The 12396-nt window shown below is 32.6% G+C and overlaps 1 protein-coding gene across 1 annotated transcript in view; it reads right to left on the reverse strand.

Annotated features, from left to right (window-relative positions):
• Positions 1-1904: 1904 nt before the first annotated feature.
• LOC111057769 (WD repeat domain phosphoinositide-interacting protein 3) overlaps positions 1905-12396 on the reverse strand; it is a 45077-nt gene continuing 34585 nt past the window's right edge. Inside the window, exon 8 of the mRNA XM_039434290.1 lies at positions 1905-5210. Within this exon, the coding sequence (XP_039290224.1) occupies positions 5098-5210 (113 nt within the window). The 3' untranslated portion in view covers positions 1905-5097. The remainder of the gene's footprint in view (positions 5211-12396) is intronic.

Raw genomic sequence — 12396 nt, forward strand, 5'->3', positions numbered from 1 at the left:
ACTACCAACGTGTAGTGTGAGTTGGCATTATTTTTCATTATTGAAAGAACAGAAGTCCAATAAAAAGATCCACATTTTTATTGTTGTATACTTTGGACAGTTATTATATGGTTATATTCTTTATACAGTTATATTCTAGGACACTTATTGAATCTAAAGGATAAGGACCATCAAACTTATAGATTTAATGGTCTATTAAGTCTTATTTTATTCTATACAATCAACAATCACACTTGATTTGTTTTTTATCGAGTGAGAATACTCTGTGATGCATCAATCAATTTTTCGAAGAAGATAGATTTCTGGAGTAGAGTAAATTACCAAAGGAATAATTAACATACCTTCATAATCTGAAAGCAGAAATCAGTCATTGTTCTTAAGATAATAGCTAGTTTAATTCATAATTAAATGGTTTGAGTGCAAGGCACTTGCCCAAAATTTCAATCCCTAATTATTTTATGATTTAAATACTTCGCAACAACTCTGCAAACCATGTTGAACTCTTATACATAAGTTACCATACAGTAGCCTAATCGTAAGAGTAGTTTAGACAGAGACAGGCTTATAGGCTTACCGGTATACGGTACCTGCTGTCATGAAATAGTCATATAATACATCAAATCGAAGAGTTCAATGCTCTACAAATCTACAATTGCATTTATTTTTATGGTGCAATGCTGGAGAGTTATAAGCCCTGAAAGAGCAAAAAAATCTTATGAAAAGCTGTTGTTTGAATAATTGCACACTTTCAAGAGCGTATATCTCGAAAACAGTTGGGAGAATATCACAAAACTTAACTGAACAAAAATTGTTGAGAATTTATCAAGCTTCATTTTTGAAAAGTTAGTCATAACGCTTAAACGCTTTGTTCCCAAGATATTGCTTGGAAGCAAAAAGCGAAAAATGCAACTTTTAAACAACCCTCATCCCTTTAGCACATGAGGTAGGGATGGGGACTTTTGATATGTTCACCCCTAACTGGTCCCAACAAAGCTGCAAAGTCAAGAATTGTTTTCAAAACATTCCCTCTAAATTATTTTGTCAATTGGTATATTTTCCCAAAACTAAAGATTTGGAAGATTTCCCCACATCAGTCGTGGGGAAACGCGTACTTGTGAAATTATATACATAAAATTGAGAATTTGATGCTCTATAAGCTCATAATCCTAAATCCACATGGATTTTTTTCATCGATATTCAAAAATTTATAAGAGCAAAAATAGTGAATAGGATAATGTGTTTCTTTCAAAAATGTCTCACCTTTACGAGTGGATATCTCGAAAAGTAAAAGAGATATAGAAAAAGTTGTGAGATCAATATTGTAGGATATTATAAATGTAAGCTTCAATTTTGTATGGAATAGTCATGTCCGTAAGATGCAAAGTTTTCAAGTTATATGCGAGAGCCCAAAAAATGGTAGCCTACTTTTGAACCACCCACCACTCCCTTAGCACAGGAGGTAGGAGTGGGGGCTTTTAATATGTTTACCTCCTTACTACCCTAAATAGAACTGCGGGGTCAAAAATTATCTTGAAAACATTTCCTCTATAGCCTTATTTGATCAATGATTGCCTGGACTATTGTCACTAATGAGCAACCTCTTCTCAGCCAAACCGTCACTCAAATCGTTCACTCCACTTCTCTGCTTTTTGAATGGGGGCAATCCACTACCACTTGAACTTGAATCAACCAATCACAGAGTACGAAATGCCTGCACTGGATTCTAAATAAAATCGCCAGCATGGGTTGTCACATCTTTATATTACATTCAGTTACCTGTTTGCATTGATATTAAGGAATGCTGCCAGTTTTAGTGAACCGCACTGCACAATATTCCTCCTACTTAGAATGTATATTTGTGACAGAATTCGGTTTTTTGAGGGCGGAGATAATGAAATCAATACTCTCATATGATCACCAATAGGCTTTATTTACAATTTTTTAAACTATTCTAGTCAGTTCTTGAAAGAAGAATGATAGATAAGTATGAGTCCCTGTAGAAATAAGTGTTACGAAAGATAACAATTATTAATCCAACTGTACCTACTTTTCAAAATAATAAATCTTCAACATAATTTACTCTCATAATTAAAAAAAAATTGATGTAACCAAACTTTACCAATAAATATTAATCTATGTGATAGAAGGGTATCACTGTATGGATATTTGAAAATTTATAGTAGGTTATGAAATAATTTTACGATATAATAATTTTTGAGTTTTGATAAATTAATTGAAAATGCATCTTCTAAGCTCAGAAATCTAATAGTCTAGCAATAGATTTCAGTCATCTTAGACCAAGTCTAGAATGTTTCAAGAAACCGCTGTAGCACAATAAAGAGCACTGCTTGGTTAAGGCTGTGCAAAAGCTAAAGATAAACTTTCTACTGGTGATATTTTTCAAAGTTTTTCGATTTGTATATCATCGAGCTATCAAAATGAAAAAGTTTTCTCAGGAAAACATTTTTTCCGATCATTACTTTTTGAGAAATGAGCGCCTAATGTTTACATTTTTGGAACAGAACATTTCAAATTCGGTAAGAGATAAATCCATGAGATTCAGAGGATTGATTCTTCAAGCTATTGTTGATCTAGTAAAACAAAAATTTTCTGAAGATATTAATTTTTGATAAAGTTATCAAATTTACTAAAAATAACTTTTTTTAAAGTTATTTTTGGTCATTTTTTGTAAATCTAATAACTTTATCAAAAATTAATGTATTAATTTATATATATATATTTTTATTTTATTCTAATTACAAGCTGAATGTGAGTCGGAACAGGCAATAGCCTAATCCCTGTTTGAAAGAAGAAGAAGAAGAAGAAGAAAAATTAATATCTTCAAAAAAATTTTGTTTTACTAGATCAACAATAACTTGAAGAATCAATCCTCTGAATCGCATGGATTTATCTCTTACCGAATTTGAAATGTTCTGTTCCAAAAATGTAAACATTAGGCGCTCATATCTCAAAAAGTAATGATCGGAAAAAAATGTTTTCCTGAGAAAACTTTTTCATTTTGATAGCTTGATGATATACAAATAGGAAAACTTTGAAAAATATCACCAGTAGAAAGTTAATTTTTAGCCTTTGCACAGCCTTAAAACACATTGAATTGAATTTTCCTTAAAAAATTAATCATTTCAATATTCCCTAAAAACAAGTTTTGCAGATGAGTGGAGCTAGGTAAGTTTGAGGAACGAAATGGTGATTATGACATTATTGTAGTTATAGTTCATAATTTTAAAATCAGTCACGAGAATGTAAAAATAAAATAAACAAAGAAAAATAATCTAATACATAAATCAACAACTTCTAGAGCATTTCAACAAGGTAAAAATAAACTTATATAATTTAATCTTTGAGAACAAGGATTACCTCAATGTTCCAAAATGAAGCAATTCTTTATAAGAATGAATTTACATAAATTACATAAAATTAAAAACCTATCTATATAAAATAAAAAAATCAGCCTATTTTATGAGTAGAATGGGAGTACGCATTGTTCTACAATATATATTCTCTAATGTGATAATAATTATTGTTCCTAGGTAATAAAATTCAATCTTTCACAATTCTATCAATATTGTAGGAAATGGGAATAAATTATTGAACGTTCTGGGAAAATCAAAGGTTTTGGAACTTCTATGATCTTAATTTCCCATTTAGCTTGTAATCAGTAAAATTGAAATTATATTATATTGTATTTTTATTAAATTTGTAGTTAGAAAATAAAATAAAGTGAAGTTTAAATAATTTCTCAAAAATGTATGATTTATATTGAACATTATTTTAGTGAATCACATGTACATTCAGTCCGACTTTAAAAGTTTACAATTCATATCTTTACATAAAATTTTTTCAAATACATAGGCATTTTTTTAAAATGAAAATTACCTCTCACAAATTCATGTCATAACATTCTGCATCAATTGAACTGGATTAAAAGATTGAGTAAATAAATAAAGCTTGTTTTTAATCATTGACATCTGAAAAAACTACTGACAGGTAACTGCTAAATGTTTGTCACTGAAACAAATTGATGAAAAATGTTCATTTAAACAATTCTATTGCTAAGAAACGTTGAACTTCGATTGTAGAAGACTCACAATCCGCGCCTCACTTGCAAAACCAATAACTCAAAAATAAGAAAAATGTTAAAAACATTGTTTTTGACCAATAAGGTTGTGCGTTCATACAAAAAAACCGTTGAAATAACATTTTTACTATTAGTCTTTCGAAATGTAAAATGACAATTATAAAAACAAACAAATAAGTGTAGCCTACGTCAATCTGGGACCCCAAACTATATAAATATTTTAATCAACATAATATATCTTCAGCATTTTCAACATATTGAAGATTATGTACTGAATTTCAGTGTTCAAGTTATTTTGTCAGCTCCATACAATCTTGTAAAGAAAGTCTTATAAAGAAGGTTACCTGCACAGGGAAGGTTACCTTACACAGTTACCTGCAAGGGAGTCTTTACTAAAAAAACAACTTTCATGTTGTATTCAAATCCTTTTTTGAATAACAAAACTTTTTTGTTATTCATATTTTGAAGGTGGCGAAACAGAGAAAGTTTATACAAGCTTGGTTGTCCACCTTTTCAAGCCTGAATAATCTTATGAAAATCTACAAATAAGACAACTTTTTTGTTGCCTTTATTTTGTATTTACATACGATTATACAAAGGCTAACACAAAGATGGTCAAACAAAGGAAGTGCATACAGAAAATTATTTTTGAAAATCCTTTTAAAACCTGTACAATCTAATGGAAGTCTACACGAAATTATAGCATCTATCCTGTTGAAAACATTTTTCAAGCTTATACATTCTGATGGAAGTGTTCACAAACAGAAAAACTTTCAAGTTGCATATACTTTTCTAAAACATATGATTGATTCATATGAAGGCTCACACACAGAGAACAACATTTTCGTTGTTCATTATTTTCGAATAACATACAAAGGTTCACACACTGAGAACACAACAGTTGAGCACCTTTATGTGTAAATACTTAACAATCTCGGAAGCTCTCAATGCTAACTACTAGTTATCGGTTCAAAATGGCGGTCACTTGGTAGTTTAAATCACCAATTGGGATGAGAGTCAGTCATTTCCAAAAATTGAGCGTAAACGTCTCTCCAGCACTCTCCTTTACTGTTGAACAGGAATTTGTAGTAGCTACCATCTGCGCAAACAACTAAAAAAAATAGATTTCAATCATTAATACCGTTAAACTTTATATTTTTTCTTTGTTATTCATTACTATTACTACTATTAAATTGTAACAGCTCTGGATGAACAGCTCTGCCTGAATTTGATGAATATATGAATAATTGTTGACTAGGCTAGTACTGGGTTGCAAAATAAAGCGTTGTGCACACATCTGCAATACTGCAAATTGCACGATGGCGACGGCAAATATTTCAACAGGCTGTCACTCACGTCGCCGGCATGAAAATCGTAGTGGTGAGAGTAAGAGTAGAGGGTTAATAATTTATTATTTGTTTCATTCACCAATATCAAATCAGAAATTAAACTAATTTGAGTGTACAATATGAAGCTCAGAAGAACTGGATTTAAACAGAAACATATTATACAGGATTGGGCAGGGATTGAGCAGGGATATATATTTTAAAGCAGAAGAAATTATCTAAATTTCATAGATTTAAAATTTCTCTGTATTTCTTGCACAAAAAAAGTTACAATGAAAAGAAATTTGAAAAAATTGGAATTTTTTGGGGGGAATTTGAAGGTAAAGGTGTCTGCCCATTGCAACGTATCATACAAGGACCGGTTTAGGAACGTTATAGGAACGTGACCGGCATGTAACATGCATGCCAATGCCCACTGCTACGTATCGACAACGTTTCATACACGTTGTAAACGGGTTATATCCGCATTTATAACGGGTATAAAACGCGTATGATACCGTGCATACCCCTTCCACTTCTGCTACACATAGCACATACGCGCATACGCTACAGCCGGGTCTACAACGCGGTACATAAGTGGCTATACACCGGTTGTAGACCGGTAGGTAAACTGAATGAGCCAAACCTAACCAGCAAAATATTCTCTCCGAGAAATTGTACGATGCCCGGTCATGGCACGTTCCTATACTGTACGGTTACGGACCGCTCTAGTGGGCATTGTCAGGCAATAATACACGTCAACTATTATTTGTTCCTAAACCGATCCTAGTATGATACGGTGCAGTGGGCTAGAGACCTAGAGACCTTTATTCCTCCATTTGACCATAGACCATATGAGCTTTTAAAGGTAGCATATTTTATTACTAGCAGGTAACCCGTGCTTCGCAAGGGTCTATTTTAAAACTTGACGTAATGAAATCTACAAGAATTGAAAATAGGCCTAAAGATATAAGAATTTATATGCAACATTCCAAGTAAATCAGTCCAGTAGTTCAGATGTTATGATGCGTCAAACATAATTTTCCTATCCTTTACACGTGTATACGTGTTTAAGCCAGTTCTATACTATAATAAAGGAAATTAATGAGAATAAATTTTGAAAGGTTTGAGATATCGATGTGCGGTTTTCACCATACCTTTTCTCTGGAAATCCTGTATCGGAATCATGTATCATATGCCCACCTTTCAATTAAAAAAAAGAAGTTGGATTCAAAATGGCGGTTCCAAAATGGCAGAAAACCTGCTTTTATCATCATTCGAAAAGGATCCCCAATCATACCTATCTTCTAATTTCCCTTTTAAGAGAAATGTTTCAGCTGCACTTCGTCAGTTCGCCTCTAGACTTCGAGGAGTAAACATCGTGTGCTGTGAGCTCTCTTTGTTATCAGTTTTGTCGGGTCAATAATGATTTGTTCGAAGTGTAATTCGGATGTTCCAGAGCAGGATTTTATAACATGTAAATCTTGTGGCACAAAATGTAATTTTTTGTGTCAACTGATTAAAGAATCGATTTTAGAAAAATGTCGGTTGATAACAGAGCGAAGTGGAAGTGCATTGCCTGTAAGACAGGCTCGGTTGGGTCGTCGGATAGTGCGGCGTCAACAGATAGTGCGGCGTTATCAGTGCAAGCATTGTCTACTGCCGGCAATGCCGATAACAAACAATCGCTTTCTGTGTTGGATATACAGGCTATTGGACGTGTAGTTAAAGAAATAATAAGTTCTGAACTGTCGCCCACATTCAAAGAAGATTTCCAATCAGTGAAACATTCTATAGAATTCATGTCCAATGAGTTCGATTCTTTCAAAAACGATCTACTAAAACATAAGGAAGAAGTTAATAAATTAAATAAGGAAGTCATGACACTTAAACAAGAAAATGAAAAATTGAAAAGCGAAGTGGCGGAAATGCAGGGATATACGCGCAAAGACAGAGTTGTTGTAACGGGTATTCCAGAAACAAAAAGTGAATCGGTGTTTGAACTTTTCAATAAACTTTCTTCTGTTATTAAAAGTCCTGTTGTTTCGAATGGTCTGAGTACTGCACATAGACTACCATCTCGGGGAAAAGAGCAAATCAAGCCGATTGTCTTCAAATTCGTTCGAAGACAAGACAAAGAAGACTGGCTGGCCGATTTCAAACAAGCTGCTAGTGAAGATAATGGAGGTGCGGGGATTTCTACGAAGACGCTGTGTCGGTCTCTTGCTGAAGGTCGTGTGTGCGCTTATCAGCATCTCACCCCCACCACAATGGAACTGTTCAGAGAAACGAAAAAACTTGCGACCCAGAAAGGATATCGGTTTGTTTGGATAAGAGATGGTAAGATTCTTGTAAGAAAGGAGGAAGGTGAGAAGCCTATACAAGTGAAAAATGAGATGGACCTCAAGAAAATCTAGGTTTAAAACAAAAACGGGTTTTTTCTATTCAGCTAATATTTCTATTTAATTTTCAATGGAAATTTGCGATTTAGTAGAGGATCTTGATCTTATAGACAGATGTGAAACAATTAATTTAAAAAATTTAAACGAGATAGCAACGTTTTTTCATTCAATATCGTTAAAAGTTTTTCATTTGAACATAAAGTATTAATAAGAACTTCGATGAATTGTGTTTATTTTTATCTAGTGTTGATGCGCAATATGATTTAATAGTTCTCACTGAGACGTGGCTATCACAAGATTCTGGTTTCGAGTTGAACAATTATAATAAGGTTGTGAAACCAACAAATTTAATAAATCTGATGGAATAGTAATTTATGTTAAACATGGAATAAAATTAGATATTCTGGATATAAATATTGGTAATACTAATTCTTTAAATTTTAAAATAACATATGGAGACGTAGAGTTTTGCTGTACAGCATTGTATAGATCACCTAATGATACCGACGCTTTGGCTTTTTTAGATGATTTGGAGATATTCCTTAGTCAAACAACTTGTTATGAAAACAAAATCTTGATAGGAGATACAAATATTGATATTTTGGGTAATGATCTAACCCAAATAGGTCATAAATACTTGAAAATGCTTTTGGAATATGGTTATACTAATTATTTACACGGTTGCACTAGACATTCATTATATCGTGAATCATGTATTGATCATCTGTTTCTCAAATCTAAGATATGTACATTGAACCCAGCTATATACAATTGTTCTATAACAGATCATGAAGCTATTATGGGGCGAATTCAGTTTATAAAAAATAGTAGTTTAGAGCCTAATAAGAAGCCTGTACAGTATGATGCATTATTTTTTGACGACCACCTGTTTAAAATTAAAATTAAAGAAGTGTCATGGGATGGAGTCTATTATGAAAAGGATGCTAAAGTAGCTTTTAGCAGATTCTATGATAAAATAGTAGATGTTTTTAATTCGTGTTCATCTTCGAAGCAGAAAAGTAGTAATAGAAAGAAACGATTGAAACCTTGGATAACTAAAGGGTTATTGAAATGTATCAGGAAAAGGAATAATATGTCACTTAAAATAAGGGAGCAGCCGTTCAACACGATTAATGTTCGTTATTATAAGAAATACAACACTATTTTGAAGGCACTGATACGTTCTGCAAAGGAGATTTTCTTTAGAAATGAGTTTGTAAATTGCGGTAAGGACTTGAAAAAGGTGTGGAAAACTATAAATGACGCTACTGATTCCAAATCTCGAGACCAAAATGTTATTCAAGAAATTAATATACCTGATGGTAGAGTAGTAAAATCCACTGAAAGTGAACAAATGGCTGAAGAGTTTAATAAATTTTTCATTGATGTTGAAAAGAAAATTTCGAATAGGGTCAAAGAGTCAGGTTCTTATTCAAATCATATCCAGTATAAGGTCGATAGATCATTTTGTAGGTCGTTTTTCTTTTATCCAGCTACGGCATGTGAGGTGAGAAATAACATATTGGGGCTTATTAAAAAAGGTACTGTTCCGGGAGTAGATGGAATCTATTCAAAATGTCTGATAGAAAATTCTTCAGCAATATGTGACCCGTTGAAGCATATTATGAATCTTTGCTTCCAACAGGGGTATTTTCCAGATGAAATGAAAATAGCTACAGTTATTCCTCTCTATAAGGGTGGTAGTAGGACTGAACTTGGTAACTATTGTCCTATCTCCCTACTCTCAAGTATATCCAAAGTAATTGAAAAGTGTGTGAAGTCGAGGCTGGTATCCTATTTGGAAAAATACAACATTTTGTTCAGTAATCAATATGGATTTCGAAAAGGTATGAGTACATCCGATGCAATTTTTAGAGTAACAAGAGAAATTTTGAGCAAATTAGATAATGGGGACAAATGCTTAGGAATATTTCTGGATTTACAAAAAGCATTTGACACAGTTGACCATAGAATTCTAATGGATAAAATGGAAGCAATAGGAATAAGAGGTATTGCATTGTCATTCTTTGAGTCATGTTTAAATTGTAGAAGACAAAAAGCTAGGCTTGATAAAAAGACAAGTGGACTATTAAATGTGAATATTGGAGTTCCACAAGGAACAGTGCTTGGGCCAGTTTTGTTCTTAATATACATAAATGATTTATTAAATATAAATCTAGGGAATTGCTCCTTGTACTCTTTTGCGGATGACACAGTTGCTATAGTTTGGGGGGAAACTTGGCCAATCACCTTCCAGAGAGCTAATAAATGCTTTGATGTTATCAAGTCCTGGTTAAAGAATAGTCTCCTACATTTGAATATTCAAAAAACTAGATTTCTTCCCTTTTCATTGTCGTCCTCTGGATTGCCTCCAGATAATACTGACTGTAAACTAGTATCACATAATATAAATTGTGCCAGTCCATACTACAGCTGTGGATGTCCTACATTAGAGAAAGAAAATGAAATAAAATATTTAGGTGTAGTATTGGATGTACATTTACGGTGGAGCTCGCACATTTCATACATCTGTTCAAAACTTAGAAAATTAATTTATAAATTCGTTCAATTAAGGAATGTCCTTCCTATCTATCAATAAAGAATGGTATTCTTGGCACTGATACAGTCAATTATCTGCTATGGTATTGTATCCTGGGGAAGTTGTGGGAGTTCAATTTTGCAACCTCTCATAATTCTTTATAAAAGAATAATAAAAATATGTTTAAAGAGACCCATAAGATATCCAACCGAAGTATTGTATAGAGAATTTGGCGTTTTTAGTGTTGATACCCTATTTGAAATAAATCTTTTGAAGTTTGTGTATTTAAGACGTTCAGAGTTTCCAGTTATGGATGAACATGTATATTCCACTCGTCGAAATCTTGCTAATAAATTAAAAGAACCCTTCACAAGAAGTAGAGTGGCCTCCTTACATGCTTTTGCTAAGGGACCACGACTTTTCAATAAACTGCAATCAGATATATCAGATGCACCCAGTTACAATTTGTTTAAGAATAGACTTAATCGCTTCTATGAAGAAAAACGTTTAATAGAGGTGTAATATTATTTACATTTTTTCGCTGTCTTCATTCAAATGTAATTTATTGTTAAAGATTCATAATCCCATCTTGTGAAAAGCACACTGATTATTGTATAAAATTTACTTTATTGTTTGATACCTCAAAATTGTTATTGTATTATAATTAAGTTGACTCAACTAGAGAGCGAGACATCCCTCAACACAGGTTTAGCCTAAAGAGGGATGCACTGTGGTTTTTTCTGTTACATGCTTAATATTATTATCTATGTTCAATTATTATGCTTAAGGTATGTATTTGTATTACCAATTATTGTAAAAATGCAGTGAAATAAACAAACGAAACTTGACAAACTGAAAACTTGATGTAATCAAATTTTGAAGAATTGAAAATAGGTCTATAGCCATCCTCGATTGAGCAAGAATCGATATGCAAAATTTAAAGTTAATCAGTCCAGTAGTTCAGACGTGATGATGCGTCAAACATAATTTTTCATAATTTACACGTGAATACGTGCATAATCCAGTCCTTTTCTTTATTATAGTATAGAAGAGGATAGATGGATGGATGATTATAGTTGATTATTTGTTGGTTATTGATTATTTACTAAAAGATAGAATAAGTTGAATAGTTTCCCTTTCAGAGGGAGTTTTGACAACCCACAAAACTCATTTTTCATTTGAAGATATAACGAAAAAGTGCATAGGACCTTATTTTTTTGCTCAGCTTGCCAAAATACCCCTCATTGCCAATATTAAAATTTTCGACTGACTGTAAAGTGAGTCAGTCATTCTATTAGGGCTCGAATAATTTTGAAATTTTAATTAAATAAAAATGGAAGGGAATAATTTCTTTATGGAGAATTTGGATTTATTAGACATTGAAGACTTTTCGATTCCAAATTCACAAGATGTCAACAATACAATCCAACCTTTCAACTTTAAAATCATCAATTTCAACATCAGAAGCTACAATAAAAACTTTGAAGAATTTCTTATTCAACTGGAAGACCTGAACGTGGATTTCGACGTGATAGTCTTAACGGAATGCTGGATTGCTGGTTGTGTTTCCTTCAAATCAATTAATAATTATACCTGCCACAAAACAGAAAACAATATTCTACAGAATGATGGAGTAATAATTTATGTCAAATCCGACTATTTTGTCGAAATAAAAGAAATTGCAGTTAGGCAAGCCAACTGTCTGAATATGCATTTAAAAATTGGGAAAGATACTTTTGTTATAACAGCGTTATATAGATCTCCATCACACTTGGACTTAACAGAATTTCTCATTGATCTGAGGCAGATTTTGGATGATAATGGAAAGTATTTTCACATCGTTCTAGGAGATTTAAACATCAACACAAAAGAACCAAATCAGCACAGGCAACTGGAAGACTATGATAATCTACTCAGTGAATATGGATTCCTACATTGTATAAAGCAGGCAACTCGTATTGGAAATAATAGCGCTCCATGTATAGATCATATTCTGATAAACTTTAAAAAAGATATAATACCAATAGTTTT

Source organism: Nilaparvata lugens, chromosome 8, assembly GCF_014356525.2.
Source record: "Nilaparvata lugens isolate BPH chromosome 8, ASM1435652v1, whole genome shotgun sequence".
In the NCBI taxonomy this organism is placed as follows: domain Eukaryota; kingdom Metazoa; phylum Arthropoda; class Insecta; order Hemiptera; family Delphacidae; genus Nilaparvata; species Nilaparvata lugens.